Raw genomic sequence first — 17,979 nt, 5'->3', positions numbered from 1 at the left:
GGAAGGGAAGGGAAGGGAAGGGAAGGGAAGGGAAGGGAAGGGAAGGGAAGGGAAGGGAAGGGAAGGGAAGGGAAGGGAAGGGAAGGGAAGGGAAAAGTACTCGAAATGATAGAGCTGTAGTACTGTACCAGGTTTTCCATATTGCTCTATTTACCTATTCAGAATAAAAGGTATGATATATGTTCTGAACCTCAGAACAGTCCCATAGGAAAAAGCTCAGCATTTCTGCTTACTGGTAAGTTTTAGCAATTTTTTAAAGTACCCATCTATTTCTTTCAGAGGAACTTTGGAAGATAACACACAATTCTATTTATTTCAATTAATAGCATCCCCTCATTTGAACAGCACTGTCATTTGCTGCCCTCTGGTGTCATAAAAAAGAAAATTCACTTTTATTGGAAATTGGGAATACATAAATTGAGCAAACTGTTAAGATTTCTTAATTCCCAGGATAACTCATTAATCCTCACACTTCTATCTGATATGTAAGGCATACACATTACCAAGAGAACAGTAAGAAACAGAATTAAAAATGAAGGTAGTAGTGCACTTCTATTGTAATGTTCCCTGTATCGAGTATATCCGGTTTGTAAGCAAAATGAACCCTCTCAGCTCAAAGCTTTGCATCCTTCTTCTGTAAAAGCCAAGTTTGATTCTCCTTCTCTTGAATAATCCATAATTAAAGCACTGTGAGCAGGCTTTTCTCCTCACTTACACCTGCCATCCTCAGAGCTCTCACTTTATTTAGAAATCTTACCTAAGTCATTTTGGTATTGTATTCTTACCTAAATAGTTATTAAATACCATATAACATCTATTAGAATTTTTAATTAAAAATATCAATAGAATATCATATCAATATCAATATCAATATCAATAGAATAGAATGTATACATTCTACTCCACAGAGAACTTACAAAGACAGGATAGTTGGCAGAACAGGAACAGGTGAAATTCCTTTGTGCCAAACACAAGGCATATCTGCATTAGAAACAATATTTCTCACACTTCAGTTTATCTAATATTAAGCTACATAAATTTAGGAAAATGAGATGGAGATCACACAAAGGAAAGCCAAATCAAAGGCATACTGCTTGGATAGAAGAACAGAATGCAAAACACTAAGCCATTTAATAGATAAATGCTATCTTTCATCTTTAAATCAAGATTGAGGAAAAAAAAAAAAAGTGCATCCCAATGGGTTTGGCAGCTAACTCCATTCTTTTCAGTTTTACAGTATCAAATGGGAGAGTTCACTGCCTTCCCTGAATGGTTGTGAAAATGGTTTGAGACTTAGGAAGTGCCAAAGGTTGGAAACAAACTCTTCAGTTTCTCCCAGTTTTATCCAAGTCTGACTGGAATACTTAGGAATACTAACTTCCCTTCAGGTTACTGCAGTTCCTAAGAAAGTGTTTGTAATGTTTCACAATCAGAACTTAATATAGCCTCTCAAAAAGCTTTTCCCAACTGCACAAAAAGACACACATGCTTAACTGAGATCCCAATGTATGTATGTATGCAGCAGAACCAGCAAACAGGTTAATTCACCGTGTAACTCAGACTTCTCCCTGAAAGCAGCATGGCTTATATCATGAAGAGATGGCCTGTGGGAGGGAGGTGTTCAGCTCCACCCATGTGCCTGACCCTTCTTGCTCACATTTCTAAATATTCTGTGAGTACTGAGTATCCGTGGACAGAGCTGTTAGCAGTTTAGTCTGAAAGAAAATTGCCTTGAAACATATTTCATTCTAATTTTTTGCAGAGTTAAGTTGCATAGCTTATGGTTTTCCATCCACGTATTCCTTCTAACAAAAAATTGCAAATCCATTTTCCAATCCAATAAAGAAGCCTCCATACTCTCACTCTTTCCTTAGTCACTGCACTGAAGCTCAAGTTCCTGGATTGTTTGTTCTCCTCCCAGCCCCCAGAGTATAAGAGTAAGAATGTAAGAGTTGGTATGATGTATGTATAGCAAGAGAAACAGAATTTTCCCATTCTGTTCTCTTCCATCAAGCATACTGACTATTCATATACGGAAAAGACAAGTTTCTAAGCTTTGCTTTAGAACAGCAACGAGAAAGCTTGCTTTATTTATATACGAGTTTTGCTTGATTTTTGCAAAACTGTATCTCATGTCTACTTTGAAGTATCTGATCTCATTCAAGGAAAATATTCCAGCCATATTTCTTCGTTGGTAAGGAACTGATTCTCTTTAAATTACCTACACCAGCTTGCACATCTATTTCAAGCTGTTCTGCTACACCAATTTTGAAGTACAACACAACCCTCCAGAAAACACCAATTTTAAAGATGAATTGCAGTGAAAAGTGCAGAAGAGGCATTTTCTAAAAATTACTCCTACAAATTACTTTCTTGAAAACTGCAGTAGCCCCCCACAGATCTGACAAGTTACATTTATTCAAGATCGTTTCATCTTTGCCTTCATTGTAGTACATGTAACAGCATCAAAAAGCTATTTCTGAGCTTCGTGAGTTCTTCAGATGGATACTGTGGCTTGAACGTGACCTCAGGAGTGAATGCTCTTGTTCTTACTGCAGCATTTTGAACAGCTTAGTTTATAAGGCTCGGTAAAAAGTATGAGGCAACTATTGCTCAGAAGTTCTGAGATCACCAACTTCAAAAATGCCACTGGTAAATTTGTGTACAACCTTAGCCATGTTTTACTTTGATGTTTTCTATTAGAAATCAAATTTTATTTTTACTACAGTAAAAGAAAGCCTATTTTAGGTGACAAATCTAACATCCATCTTGTTTGCAGCCTGAATATAACTAAAGCGAAAGTCACTTCATGGGAGTTTCTAGGCATTTTACTTTAAAGTAGTAATAAGCTCATTTTTTTTCACTCTTACAGGAAGAAGAGAAATGTTGAGAAGTCATTTGGCAAATGGCCTAGTTTTTCCTTTGTCTCCACATCACTCTTATTTACAGTGCCTAAGCCCCACATTCATACTCACTTGTGCAGCGAATCATGGAAACATTTTTAATCACTGGATGGCTACAAACATAAGTAAAAAAGAAACTAAGCTGGAATAGACACAATAAGTATTTGGAAAATGCAACATACAGGGAAAAGGAAGATGAAGCATAGAACAGTCCATGAAGAAAAGTTACTCTGGAGTTTAAGGGCCCTTAAGTAATTGGCCTGTATTTAGTCACAGATCACTCAATTCAAGAAACGCTAACAATAAATCAAAGCCTTTCAGTGCCAACAGACTTCTGCTTCTCCCTCCCAACAAACAATGCTGGCAACTGAGCACCAGCTAGCAGGGCTGGCAAGGTACTATCATGTTATCTGTTAAGCATTTGGACAGCTGCACTGAAAAAATTAATATATCAATATTCCCTTTCGAACCAAGAGCTCTTATCAGCAGATTACCACACAACACGTTAGAAATGCCCAGTAGATTTTATTTCCCATTAAAAAAACAAAGGGCAAACATCTGTGCAACTAAGAGAAACCAAAGTGTCCAAGAGCGGGCGTTTTACAGAGCTTCCTTCTCCCTCCAACACCCTTCGCCGAACACAGGACGCGGACAAGAGGACGAGGCGACTCCCTCCATCTCCCCGCGGCGTGCGGAGTCACAGCGAGGCCGGTGCCGGTGGGCAGGGCACAGGGTTAGGACTCGTCGGGCTTGTCGGCGGGCGGCCCGCAGGGCTGCAGCATCTTCTCCATGAGGTTGAAGCGGACGCGCGCCTTGCTCTCATTCTCGGCGATGGCGAAGTAGTTGAGCAAGTCGAAGTGGCCCATGTAGGAGCAGTACGAGTCGCGGTGCTGGTTCACCAGCCACTCCCACTTGGTGGTGTCGGCGTGGCCCGTCCCGATGTACTTGGACTGGAGGTGTTCCAACTGGCTGTGGATAGTGTAGCGGTCCGTCATGGCGCCGTCCCGTCAAGTCAAATGGCGGACGGAAGTGACATCACCGGACGGCATGCGCCACTTCCGCTCCCCTAAACCGAGAGCGGAAGGGGTTTCGCCGACCATATCGGCCGGCTGGGACGCAGCGCGCATGCGCGCCTGCAAAGATGTGTTGGGAGGTGTAGTCCTGGGTGGCGCTGGGGTGGAGCTGAGTGTCTTGTGCTGGCTGCTTCTGCGGGCTGCGAGGGACCCGGAGCCCGGCTAGCGCCCCGGCTGCGGAGCAACGCGACAGACTAAATAGCTGTCCCATTAGGGGAGCCCTCGGAGTCTGCTGTCAGTCTCTCTGAGAGTAATTAGTATTAATACCATATGAACTGAAATAACTTCTTATTCATTACTTTGACTGAGCAATCTAGTAGTGAGGCAGGCAAGGATATGACTACAGGCCAATGTCTGTACTACTCGTTATTGTTAAAGGTGTGCTTGAGGACCTGGTATTCCCAAGCCAGAAACAAGGCTGAATCTCCCTGAAGCCAGCACCAAAGCCTCAGGTTAATTCCTAAAGGAAAAGCACAGGTTAAGTGTTATAAATTCTGCTGAATTCACCCATCCGAGGATCACGTGAGCATTTGCTGGCACATCTGGCCACAAGCTACCTAGATATTATCTTAGTATCCATGTAAGTTATGTAGATATTAGGAAAAAATACTCCAAAAGAGTGGTGAGGCAGTGGCAGAGGCTGCCCAGTGAGGTGATGGAGTCACTGCCCATGGAGGTGTTTGAGAACTGTGTGGATGTGGCACTGAGGGACACAGTGATACAGTAGGGATGGGCTGATGGCTGGACTTGATCTTAGTGGTCTTTTGCAACCTTAATGATCCTGTAACTCTATAATGAGGCTTTGGGAACAAAACCAGAACATCTCCATTTAACAGGAAATGCCAGAAAGCAAAATTAATGGAGCATCTCCTAAAGCTCATGTTTCCCTGCTCCTGGCATTGTCTCTGTACAGATTATGTCTTATTTTGCTTTTAAACAAGTGACACAGGAAGTCTGACTCTGGAGGAAGAGAGCTCTAACAAAAATAGCCATGAGGTGCTAACGCTGTCATTAGCTCTTTGCTTAAAGGGGAGTGCATTTCTGTGACAACTTCATTGCAGGAGCTCCTTACTGAGAAATGCTAAAAATAGTGCACTGAATTTGAGGGTCCCCTCAAAAGAAATATTTTGGTAAGGGCAGTGCAGCTCCAGTAAGTGTTAAGGTACTACAGGTCCCATCCTGTTTCCATTATGATAAGCATAACTCTTATTTTTCCTCAGTCAGACTTTGCAGCTAAGCATGCACAAGGAATCAAATGTTATCATTGGAAAAGATTTCTTTTTTCCTTTTGTTGATGCACGTAGTATTTCATGTGGATATTAAACTCATGAGTAGATATAAAAATCATAAATTATAATTTGTATCACCTATCTAACTTGGTCAAAGTTGAGACTGAAATAAATTCTATTATTCATCAATTAAGTAGTCTTTCTAACTCTCTTCAAGAGAGCTATTTAAAAATTCATGTTAAATACAAAAGGTGTGGAACTATACATGCTTTCATATGGGAGCACTGACTTTAATTACTTGCTTTAAAATAGGAAAGACACATAGCCAGAAATTTTCTGATAGGACACTTCAAGCTATTTCTTGCTTTCCTTCTAAATGCTGAGTAGTCCAAAGAAATCCACAGAAATCGAATCCAGATGATTCAAGGCCTCTTCTTTACAAATGAGCAGCTTATGAAGCCAAGGCCGTGGAAAGCCGTGTCAAAGCAATAAAGCAATATCCTAAACTGTTTTATTGCAGTGAACTAAATGAGGACTATAATTTTTGTTTTGCTTTGTCTTTATGAGGATCTGTAGAGTCATTATCAAGCCTTACTTAGCAGGAAGCAGTTTTACACAGCTGGATACAGCAATTGCATTCTGTAGTTGCTTCCAGAGAGACCAAGGGGGAAAAAAAAAAAAGTAAAACACCGCTCCTGCAGAAAAAGGCAGAGGTATCCCACTTCTGGAACTTTGAAAAAGCTGTCTGTGATTTTATATATTTTAAAAATCTGGTCCGGAGACTATCAGGAAGGAAACTCACCAATGTAACAAAGAAGTGAGGTACATTCTTAGGGGCTAGCCTGTGTCAGATGAGAGAGAGTGCAAGTTGGTTTTATTCTCCTGAAGAAAAAAAAATGTTAAACAAATGTAAAAATGTCACATTAAGCACTTGAGATGCTGACTACGATAGGGAGACCGAGCACTGTAGGTATTCAGCAGGACTTTAGAGAGGTAATCTAAGGAAACTATCTTTCAGAAATCTACTCCAAGCTTTCTAATATTAGTGGCCTCTTGTTTCATCTTGGAATTGTTTGTACATGACTCTGGTTTATAGCTTAGAATCGCAGAATCATAGAATGGCCTGAGTTGAAAAGGACCACAAAGATCATTTAGTTTCAATCCTCCTGCTATGTGCAGGGTCACCAACCACCAGACCAGGCTGCCCAGAGCCACATCCAGCCTGGCCTTCAATGCCTCCAGGGATGGGGCATCCACAACCTGCTTGGGCAACCTGCTCCACCCTCTGTGTAAAAAACTTCCTCCTAATATCTAATTTAAACCTCCCCTGTCTTGGTTTAAAACCATTCCCCCTTGTCCTGTTACTAATGTCTTCTTTCTCACTACAGGCTCAGCCTTCCAACCTTAGTCCTACAAGAGATGCAGTTTAACATCTTAGAGACTGCATATGTAGTTGCTGAGAGTAGGGTGAACAGAGATGACCTCCATAAAGGAAAAGCCATAAAGGTTTATTTTACTAGAATAAACATCACTGAAATGCTTGAGAGCCAACTGTTTTGTGGTGAAGGGATGTACTATGTGCTGATATACAGAAGGAAATGGAAAAAATCTACTTAAAATGTGGGAAAACTTTCGTTTCTTTTTAAAATTGTATCTTTATAAAGAGTGGGACTTTGTGAAGGACACTACCATTTGATAGATGTTCAGAGACAACACAATGACATATAGGACTGACCTCTGTGTTGCTTTCAAATTGTCACCTTGAGAATTGAGATGTATTGATTAAAAGAATCCATTTTTTTTAATAGAAAGATGTCCAGGAGCTTATCCATCTTTTGCAGGCGTTCGTAGAATCAGTAACTGCATTTAATAAAATAAACATTAGAATTCCAGTTTAAAAAAATATATCCTGGAAGTCTAAAACTGAATTTTTCAGCAAGCTTGAAAGTGGGACAGAATAAGACACTGAATTCAAACACCCAGAACTCTGGGAAAATATGCACAGAAATGTCACTGTATTGGCTGTGATAAAAAACATCTCTGTGAATACAAGACAAGCTAACCAGAACCAGGAAGAAAAAAAATAGGTAAAATAATTAGTCAACAGGCAAGTAACAAGTATTTATATGCAATTCTCCATATATGCATGCACAGATGTGGAGTTATAAAGTGAGAATTATTACAGAGTTCTAATGTGCTTGTGTGGTTGGCATTTCTGAACAATTCAGCATTCAAGGAGGTTTGAAAGTTTTCATACTGAATACTATTAAATATAATTATCAAAATAAAAATATTTTGCAATTGTCTGGCCCCCTGTTGTAGTGTTAATAAATATTTTAGAGTTCTAAACAACAGAAGCTTACCTATGGAAATCACTGAAAGGCATTGGTTTTAAAGCAGAAATTATCTTTTGAGCGATAAATGAAGCCAAGTTTGGAACGGTCTGGAATCCAGGAGCAGGTCGTGAGTGAAGCGGCCGCTGGGTGTCAGAGCTGTACCTGCAGCAACTCAGTACTCATTGCACGGGAGCTGCGAGTTTCCCCTGCAAAATCAAAAGGAATGGAGTAGATGAGGCGGATGCACCAACAGAGGCTGGTAGTGACTGTCCCCTTCAAGGTACCGGTAACCGGTAACCGGGTTTTCACATTTCCTTCAGACTCTTTGGATGAAGGAGTAAAGACTTTTGCCCCTCCAAAAAGGGGAAAGGATTACTTTAAAAGATAAATGCAACAAATGCCCACAGAGGTGATGAAATGGAGCAAATGATGTAATAAATTTTTTGAGAAATTCCCCTATTCTTCACTGTATCAATTTACCCTGCAAATAAAATTTCAGAGCAAAGAAGTTGTTGGTAGCCTAGAAAGAATGAAGATTTCTTGTGGTAGAAATTAAGTAAGGACAATAAATTAATGTATTTATGTGGGAAATGACATTTCTTCTGAAATATGTTGCTTCTACTGTAACAGGATTCTTAAATCCTTACTTGCAGAAGTCACATTACAAATTAGCAATTTTAGGCTGCAGAAATTATCTATCATAGGTTGCATGTTCTTTTTGTGTGCATGTATTTTTTTTTCTCAGATTTCCTGTGACATCACGTATGCCGTGAAATCTTTTCTGTAGTGTATGCAGTTTGTCAAGTGTTGTCATAGCCTACAAACAAACAGCCTCAGGTAATGCTTCTTTTGGCCCTGAAACAGGTGGAAGATCTTTTCACTGTTTTTTCTCAGAGGTCCTGTGAAAAACCTTTTTCATAAGCACGTATCTTTCTTCACACTGTCTTGCGTAAGCTCCTCTAATTTATTCCCCTCACTGTCATAACTGTGGTTCTGCTCCAGTGCAACAGTAATGCCTTAATGCTGTCCTAAGACCTGCAGGCTTTGGGAGTGATCCTGAGATGGGGGAAATGCAGTCACTGGAAGCACTGTTGAATTTTAAACATTCACCTCTAGACCAAACACTAGAAAATGTGTTTTGCTATTGTTTTGAAAGCATAAATTTACAGTGTGGATATACCCAAATATCTGAAAGCTGCTTTTAGAGTTGTGCTGCTGATTCCTAGCCAAGAAGAACAGGAAATATCCAATAGGAAAAGAAGCAATACTGTGTATCCTGCCATTCAAGCATACACTTCAAACTGTGCGTCAGTGTTCTGGAGAAGAAAATCATATTTTAAATCGGCCTGCAACATTTCTTTCTTTTGTCAGATACAAAATTCACTGCTGAAAAACCATCTTGTCCTGAGGCTCAGGAGAAGTAGCATTTAGTACTGGGCAGCACCATGCTCAGTCTTTGATGTGTTTTGTCTAGAGTTGGGACAGGAGGCTTCTGCACTGAGTGGTTTGCAACTTATTAAAAATTAAATGTAGAAATGAAGATCCTAAAGTTCTGTTAGTGTCAGTTTCAGAACTTTTAGATTATTTTTGTTTTGTTTTCATTGCGTTATATCCTTATGCAAAACTCCATGAAGAATTTCTGAAATACTACGCTCTACAGCACATTGAGGATGGAATCTAGAAGTCTTGATAACGTGACCTGATGCTGCATGAGACCCTTTGCTATCAAACTGAGCAGATGTGTGACCTGCCTTCAGAGTAGCTGACAGAATGCAGAGGGTCTGTCTAGTAGCTTCAGCACTGCATTGCTTGCTTGTGAATGTTAGCATATCACTGTACTCCTTCTGCATACATCTGAGTAACAGCTACATGCCTTTGGTCTGTTCTACAGTTCAATTAGCTGAATTTAGAAATTAAAAGCCATTTCCTAGTGTGGTGAAGGAGCACCTCAAAAGTAGAGTCACAGTAGGGGTCACTAGCACAGTACTTACAGGTGTGACTCTGAAACATCACAAGCTGAGAAATGTGGAGCACTGCTACCAGGAGCACATCCGGGCTCTGTGACAGTCAGTGGTCATTTGCTATTTTAGAGGGAAGATTTGTTTTCCAAAGCTGTTACTTAAGAAGATAAAAATCCCTCCACCTATATGAGCCCCTTTCAAACTGAATACAGAGCTCGTAGTGTGTTGGATGAATTGAAATTGCTTCTGTCCATATGCATTTTTTGGAGTGGGGAAGGATTGTTCTTTCCATGCATTTTGAAATAAAATGAATTGATAATAGTAAATGCAACAAAACTAGAAAAGACTGCAAGATTATCCAAGATGCAGCTGTACTCGGACCAAATTTTCCTCTGTCTTTGCTTCATTCACTCCACATAAATTGTCACAGCTCACGCAATTAATAATTGTGTTCAATAAGGTATGCAAGAGTAGAAGTGATGAAAGACAAATCTTTAAATAAGCCTTAGAGAAGATACCAGAAATTCATATGAGCTTAAATTAGAAGAAACTGATTTGACTACTGAGTAGCTCTGTGTAACATATTACTATCTTCTTCCAATGTGCAGGGTAGAATTAAGGGCACAGGTGATTTTCCTTTTCTAAGGTTGACTCTTGATGCTGATTAGTGAATCTCTTATTTTTTTTAATTTTTTTTATTTACTATGTAAATATCATGTTTTAAATACATGGATTTCTTCAGTACAGAACAGTACTTCTCTGTGAAGAAGCCTGTCTGTAACTAGTTTTTTTTTCCTATTCCAGCTCCCCCTGCACACATGCACACATTTCACCACTGCATAAGCATGGAGAACATCAGTGTCATAAACCTTGTCTTGACAGAACTCCAGCATGTGTGCAAGGGTAAAGCTCATCTGCTAATATACAGCTAAGAGTTTCTAAAGGTGAAAAATAACAGCAGGAGAAGCGTGGAGACAGTGGCATCGTGGAGTCATCCACTAATCTGTCTGATGCTGGCAGAGGGTATTGCAGTAGTTCATGCTAAAAGATGCCAGTCTGTGGGTTGCTCATGCAGTAGATAGCAAAGGAGAGGGGGGAGGGGAAGCAGTAGTGGCTGTTTGGGAAATTAATGCTATTACAGAAGAAAGAATTTAACTGTTTCTTCCTTGTATCTCTAGGAAGAGGCAAGCCAGTAACTGTCAGCTAACCACTCGTTTCTCAACTTCCTTGCATGAAAGAAGAAATGGGCACGACCCTCTTGCATTTAGTACAAAAGAATAGCTTCAGTTGTCACTAATAATGCAATGTAATTCATCCCACTTTCAGCTTTATTAAAATACTGCTTTTAATTAAATGTAAGGCATATAGAACAGAATTTTTCACCATGAAAAAACGCACGTGTTCAAAGAACATAAGATAAATGTCTGCCTGCTCGCACGTTTATTTCCTGGGAATATCTTCTTTGTCAGAAGCTGAACAGTCTGGAATGCACCAGACCCTGAGAATATAAAAAAAGAAAATTCAGATTGTTAAGACTTGGCAAGAAATAAGCCACTGAAAGGAAGAGAGTTATTATCAAGATTGGGCAAGATTCATAATGTATGACGATAGCCATCACACCCATACATTTTGGCATGTGATTTAAGAGCATGAGAGAGAATTGTTGATTATGGAAAGCAAACATATGCAAGGAGTGCAGCAGAAAGATTTTATCTGTTTTAGATGTAGTCATTCTCTGCACCTCAGCATCATGCAGACTGAGAAACCTTGAACTGGACAAAATCCAAGCAACTGCTGAACAAAATACTGTCAAATCCAGGCCCTTAGAAATCACCTGAACCTGCAAACTTTTAAGTGAGCTTTTAAAACTGTTGGGGATTATGTTTGTTTGTGGGTTTTTTTGTTTGTTTGCTTGTTTGCTTTGTTTTGTTGTTGTTTTGTTTTGTTGCATTTTTAGTTTCTGTATTTCACATAGTTTGTATTTGCTTTTCTCCCTGTTAGAAAGTGTTTATTTACATGATGTTTGAAAGTACTTAGTTTTAGAGAACTAAAACCTTACTTTTCTTGTGTTCAAGTGACTGCAGGGACAGAGGCTGTAAGAAAAGTGGCAGTCATTGTGAAAGCTGTCACATTGTGAAAGCTGGGGGTACGATCTGGGACTCAACAGGACGTGCATCAGTCATACAGAGGACTGCTGATACAGCAGTCATGAAGAACAGCATTTTGATACTCTCGTACTGCAGGTACTGCATCCACCTGTGTATTGAAACTCATTTTTGATGTCTTGGAAAAGCCTCTTGTGTGAAATTACAACGTTTGCAACCATAAATCTCTGATCCCTTTTTCCTATCTCCTTCAGCCTCACGTAGCTTGACAATGTACTCCTTTAGGGTAAGACATTCTCACAGCGTTTGCACTGTTATTCACCCGTTGGGGCCTCGTTCACAGCCTTGTTGTGGGATTATTATGACAATTAATGTAGCTGCTGGTGAAGTTTGCCTCTGGACATGAGTGTGAAGATACCTTTTTTTGAACAAAAGTAAAGATAAGTATTAAACTTAAAGATAAGTATTCTCTAAGGGGGGGGAAGTGCAATCTACCCACTTTGTTCTTTGCTTACATCTCCAAATAAAGCCTAACTTTCTCTGCACTAGGCATTAAGGATCAGATATTTCAAATGTGAAGACGATTGGCAACAATCATTCATACCTGGCACCTCAAAAGGATCAAATGTGAGAGGTAAGGGTACATAGGTAAGGAAAGATTGTTAACTTAGATGTGCCAATAAAAAAGTCCTCCCTCCAAGATGAGGATGGAGGAGCAATTCCCATGCCAATGTGCATGTGTTTGTGATTGCCTTTAACTGGCATGATAACTCAATCCATGTGACAATAAAACATAGGAAATTATTTCCAACCCTTGGAAAAAAAAAAAAAAAAGGTAAAGATAGTGATGTATTTAATCCTAGACTACAATAGCAATTACAACAAGTTTCCAGTTGATTTTTATGAACAAGGGATGCACATACACCAGTAGCAACAGAAAACACTATGGGAAAGAAAATCTAATCTCTTTTAATACAGGACTGTGAGCACCACTCAGTGCAATCCCATGACAGCTTTTTGTTCCCTCATGTAGTTAGTTTCTTGTGTGGAGATGAGCTGAACATTATTCTACTTTAAAATGTATTTATTCTATCTCACGTAGGTAAGGACATGCAGAATAAAGGCTAAATTTATCACAGGGAAGGGCTGCTTCGACTGACTGCTGCAGGATGGATTGGTCTCCTCAGTGGAGAAGAGCTGCGGAGATGCTGAGTCACAAACTTGCCTGCATAATTGGAAGGGTGAAACAAGTTTGTTGAGTGACTCAATTTGCAATTTGATACCATACTCATTCCCACATGCACATGCACCTGTATTCTGAAATAGCAAGGACAGGTAATTACAGTTTGAATAATTTCAGTGGCACCCATGGAATTTCTCCTTCAGAAGCACTCTTCTGCTCAATTTCTGTTCCATAATCCTTGGCATCCAGCTGCACACTTACTACTCAACCCCAGGGAAATAAATTTGTGTTTTCTTTTACATCTAAAACCAATCAACAACAGTTTCCTCACTGATCCTCAAGTAGAGCTAAAAGGGAAAACAAAACAAAACAAAATAAAACAAAAAAAACCAGCATTTGTACTTCACAACTTTTTAAAGAAACAATTACCACCCTATTTAAAGAGCTTAATAATAAGCTGCTTTCCGTGGTACATTAGGTTTAGAAAAGAGGATGAATCTTCTATGCATTTGTAATATTCAGAAATGGTGGCACAGAAATCATAAGCCAAAATTTTTTTTGCAGATAAATGTATTTCTTTCTACTGCTTTGAGGAAGGAGAAAATGTTGGCCTTCCAGCTCAGACCTGATGCTTGAGAAGAATCAGAAAGCACTCTGCAACGAGAGATTGTCCAATGCTCTGTCAACCAAAGAAACAGAAACATGTAACTGTGCCTTAAGAGAAAGTGAACTATACATCTAGGGAAAAAATAGCGTTGAGGACAGTCATCTACTTTACAGATGTCACTGTTTCCTTTATAAAACGGATTAGGAAGTGTAATAGTCGTTCATCTGGGATCTTTATTGTGTCCTACAAGCACTAATTCTTGATAGCTGTGCAAGGAAAGGAAAATAAAGCTAGAGCAATGAACAGGCTAGAAGCTGACATAAGCCACAGTGACACTGCTTGCCAGGCGTGCCATGGCAGCAGGGCAGGGCTCTTGCAGGCCCACAAGTGCTCAGCACCTTACTGCAGCCCACCACTCCTGGCATATCTTCCCTGACTCAGTACATTGCATGTAGGTGAGACACGTGGCGGTTCGTTTGGGGTAAGTTGGAAAATTTCATTGTCAGTTAAGTTTCTGTTTCCACCCTCGTTCTTGAGTGGAGTCTGCTGAGCCCGCATGCATGCTGACACATTTCTCACCCTGCTCACACTGCAAGCTGAGCTTCTCTGAGATCCCCACATTGATTTGCATGAAGAGTCCAGGGTTCAATGCCACTGAGTTCTATCACCTTTATAGCAAATCTGATAATTGTTGCTGTCTTACTCAAATCAAAACACAACTCTGTTGGTGTGGGCCAAGGAGTGGGTTGCCTCTGACTATGCTTTCAAAGTGCTTCTACCAATGTGCTCCAGACAAACAACACCTTGCATGTGCAGGTCTTTGCAGTGGACCGTCTCAAGAAAAAAGCTGCGTTGTTCAACCAGTTTCTTAGTTTTCTCCTGAAAGTTGGTAACAGCTTGTGAAAGTAACAAACTTGAGGCTTAGAAAGGCCTTTGATAGCGCTCTTTTCTAAGGAATGAAGGCACTCAGGTATAAAACATCTATGATAGATGGGTGGAACTAAGGGCAATGGATTGCTACCCCATCTCTGGGTGTGAGCCTTCTCAAAACCTTCTCAAAATTTGGGGCAGCCTGGGTCAGCCCCCAGAAAGGTGGAACAGTCACAAGTCAGGTTGTGATTTGCCATGTGCAAGTATGTGAATTCCAGGTGATAGTTCAGGCTTGTCTCTAGGATCTGGAAGGCATTTCATCAAAAATATATGTTGGAAGTGCCAAAGCCAGCTGCCAGAGCATTTGAATAATTAATTTGAGTTTTCTTTCTGGCTTTTGTCTTAAGGGCTTTGACTAGAGGAAATGCACAGTCTCTTTACTCACCGGGACACAACTGCTGTGTTTTTATTCTCCTTTATAGCAGTGTAAGTATCCTCCACATGAAACTTCCTGTATTTTTTTATATTGGGCCTGACTCTGTCTCCTTTGATGGTCAAGCTTCCACTGACTTCACTGAAAGAGAGTTTGGGCAATTAATTTTTACTGGCACCGGTTTCTTATTAAGTAACACACAGTATTTTCTATGCCAACAGCATAGTATTCTTATCTAAGAAATTATTTAAGAGAGAGGAGTAGAAAAATGACTGTATGGAGGCATAAGCCTGATGAGAAGAATACTTCTACAAGAAAAAAGGCACAGATGTGAAAAGACATGTAATCTTTTTGCGAAAGGAGGAGTCTAGCACTCGGGGGAATTTGGATGAAACTTCCAGTTAGATTAAGGCTTTCTGTACTCCTGCAGGCATTCTGACGCTTTCTGTGATTTCTTTCCCATCTATAATATATGGGTAACCATATACATAGAAAGTATTTTTAAAGTAATTGCTTGCAAATTGCTTTAGAGAGCCTGAAGTGGAACATGGTTAAAAAATGCAATATGATATTTGTTATCACATTAATTGAAAATCTACTTTATTCCATCAACTTAATTTGTCACCAATGTCACATGTATGGCAAGGCTTCTAAGATTATTTAGCAATCACCTTGCAAGTGAAAGTGTTGCATTCAAGAACTGGCATGTCTATCTCCTTTCATCTTCAGAGAACAAGGATCTGAAAATTCCCACGTAGTACAGCTTTGAAGGCTGATGGGCATATTACTCTGAGTGTCAGGTAAACTGGAGAGTGCTTGTTGGAAGGAAATAAGAAAACCTCATGGCCATGGTGGCGAGTCCTTTACAAGCCCTCCCAGTCTGCCACAGGTAGGAAGCACCTGTTGTTCAATCTGTCTTTATGATTTGTATTGTATGGAAACATTCGTTAAACTTTTAAGCTGCCTGTTAATATTCTTTGACCAAGATGTGGATGCATCATGGATGCACCTCAGCCATTCTGTTACATATGCAGCCAGGTCACCATTTTATGTCTTGCCGTGATAGACAGAGGGCGGATAGGTTGCTCCACTCAGATGCCTAGATGAAGACAGAGTTGCTTTCAAAGAAAGCTATGAACTGTTAAACTGGAGATGTGTATGATCAGAACAACAAACCTTAGGAAAATAAGCTCAATAGATTGGTAACTGAGATCAAAATGAAATGTGTATGTGTTGCAGTGAGAATGCTGACTAAGGACCAGTAGGCCTTGCTGTACCAGCTCAATAGCCTGCCTGAGCCAACATTCACGCAGTAGCAGGCACTAGTTTTGAAGCCTGGCTCATGTAGCTCCATAGCAATAGGGAAGGTTATTTATCTACTTGCTCTTTCCTAAGAGTAAACAAAATGTAAGACAGCAAAAAGACAGTTACTAAAGCAGAGCTGTGTAGGTAAGGAAGTGACCTTAAGGAAACTGTATATTCTGAGATATCTGGAGATGAAAATGTAGGGAATTTGTCTTCCCTGTGCATCTCTCCATATCTGCTGCTAGAGGATTTAAAGAAGGGGGTTGCACAGCACAATGGGCAGGCGGAGAAATAGAGAAATGAAAGGGGAGAAAAAACCTCTGTAAAGAAGGATTGTCTTCCATGTAATTAATTTAACTGTCAGTATACCTGCAGATATGGCAAGATTTCAAATATCACTTGGAAAATTTTCTTGTCATATAAAAGAAACATTTGTCATCACAAATTGATGTGTCTATCTCCTGTCATCTTTACATAGCACACACATAAAACTTGATATGCAGGTATTTGGTGTGTTATTTGGAATGGGAATGAAGTATAGATTTGCTTCTCTGCGTGTACACAGAGTACTGACTATTGGTGAACTTTAAATAAATTTGCTGTTGAATATTTCAGGAGATTAATTGTGTTTATCTGATGCTGAATGCTTTTGTTAAGTTATATTTCATTTTAGGTCTGCACCAAATTACTATTACAGCAATTGAGATGATGTACAGTTAATATTAAATGTGAACAGTATTGTCAATTACTGTTTATGGGGGATCTTCTCTTGCTTCCTTTAACTTACTGTGTTGTAAAAGATTTATTCTGTGAGATGGAAAACATATTTAACATCCTTCTTATCAGTACACTTCTCGCACTGCCAGTATTATCTATCAGCTTTGCCATAAAACCAATGGTCATGCAGTATAATTGCACTATCATTTTCTGTGTATATTCCTTTTCAGTGTACTTTTTCTCTTAGGGGAATTGTCTCCTCGGCCAAGGAGGAGAGTTTATTTTATTAGACATTATACAAATATGTATTAGATGATATATCTTCTCAGAAATAATTTTATTTCAGTAAAAAGATTTGTGAACTCACTTCTTGGAATGAAAAATACAGCTTCCTAGACTGTATGAAGTTACTGTATTTTGAAATCTAATGCAAATAACAGATTTTATGTAATTTCTCAAAACTTTACAATGTTATTGTGACTGTTCACTGGCTTAAAATGATATATGCACTTTCAACCTTTGATTTGAATTCCAGAGAACTGATTTAACCTATCTGAGGCCTTAGCCCTATGTTTTAATGTATTTTAATATTTTGTATTTTTGTAAGTATTTAAGTACATCTTAACACATTTTAATAAGATTGAGAAAATAAAATTCAAGAATTCATACAATCCACTAACCATCTCCACTTAAAGTCAGCTCTCTATATAAAGAAAAGTTATTTTTATGACAAGTTTAGTGACGCACTGGAATAAGTTGCCCAGAGAAGTGATGGATGCTTCATTCCTAGAGACATTCATGGTCAGGCTGGACAGGGCTCTGAGCAACGTGATCAAGCTGTATGTGTCTCTGTTCGTTGCAGGGGAGTTGGACTAGATGGCATTTAAGGATCCCTTCCAACCAAAATGATTCTATGATACCTGAATTATTCCCACCAGATATTTACCTAGCTTAAAACAAAGTCCCACAGCCAGGATAGGTTGCTCACTGAAGGTGAAAGTACAAGGAAGGGATAAGAATGGAATATGTATGCACAGCACAGTCCTCTTCTGCTGTGGCAGCACACAACCTATGCAAAGATGCTACTTGTAAGACACGTATTTAAGTATATAACATGCTTTCCAGACCATATAATTCTCTAGACAGACATATTGGAGTAGAGGATCTGTGCTCTGGTTCTGATTCATCTGTTGGGACTTCTCCACACATTTGCTCACTCAGCTGTGAACTGAGCCAACAAAAAGGCCAGTGTCCAAT

The 17,979-nt window shown here is 39.5% G+C and overlaps 1 protein-coding gene across 1 annotated transcript; it reads right to left on the bottom strand.

The window, feature by feature from the left end:
* Window positions 1-3,408: 3,408 nt before the first annotated feature.
* Window positions 3,409-3,942, bottom strand: SF3B5 (splicing factor 3b subunit 5). The gene has a single exon (XM_042887018.1). It carries the CDS (start codon window positions 3,896-3,898, stop codon window positions 3,638-3,640), a length of 261 nt encoding a protein of 86 aa, XP_042742952.1. The 5' UTR covers window positions 3,899-3,942; the 3' UTR covers window positions 3,409-3,637.
* Between the last annotated feature and the right edge of the window lie 14,037 nt (window positions 3,943-17,979).

The sequence above is a fragment of the Lagopus leucura genome, unplaced genomic scaffold (genome assembly GCF_019238085.1).
Source record: "Lagopus leucura isolate 7727_CA_CO unplaced genomic scaffold, USGS_WTPT01 Super-Scaffold_73, whole genome shotgun sequence".
Lineage (NCBI taxonomy): Eukaryota > Metazoa > Chordata > Aves > Galliformes > Phasianidae > Lagopus > Lagopus leucura.
This window is presented reverse-complemented; position numbering and strand designations above follow the sequence as displayed.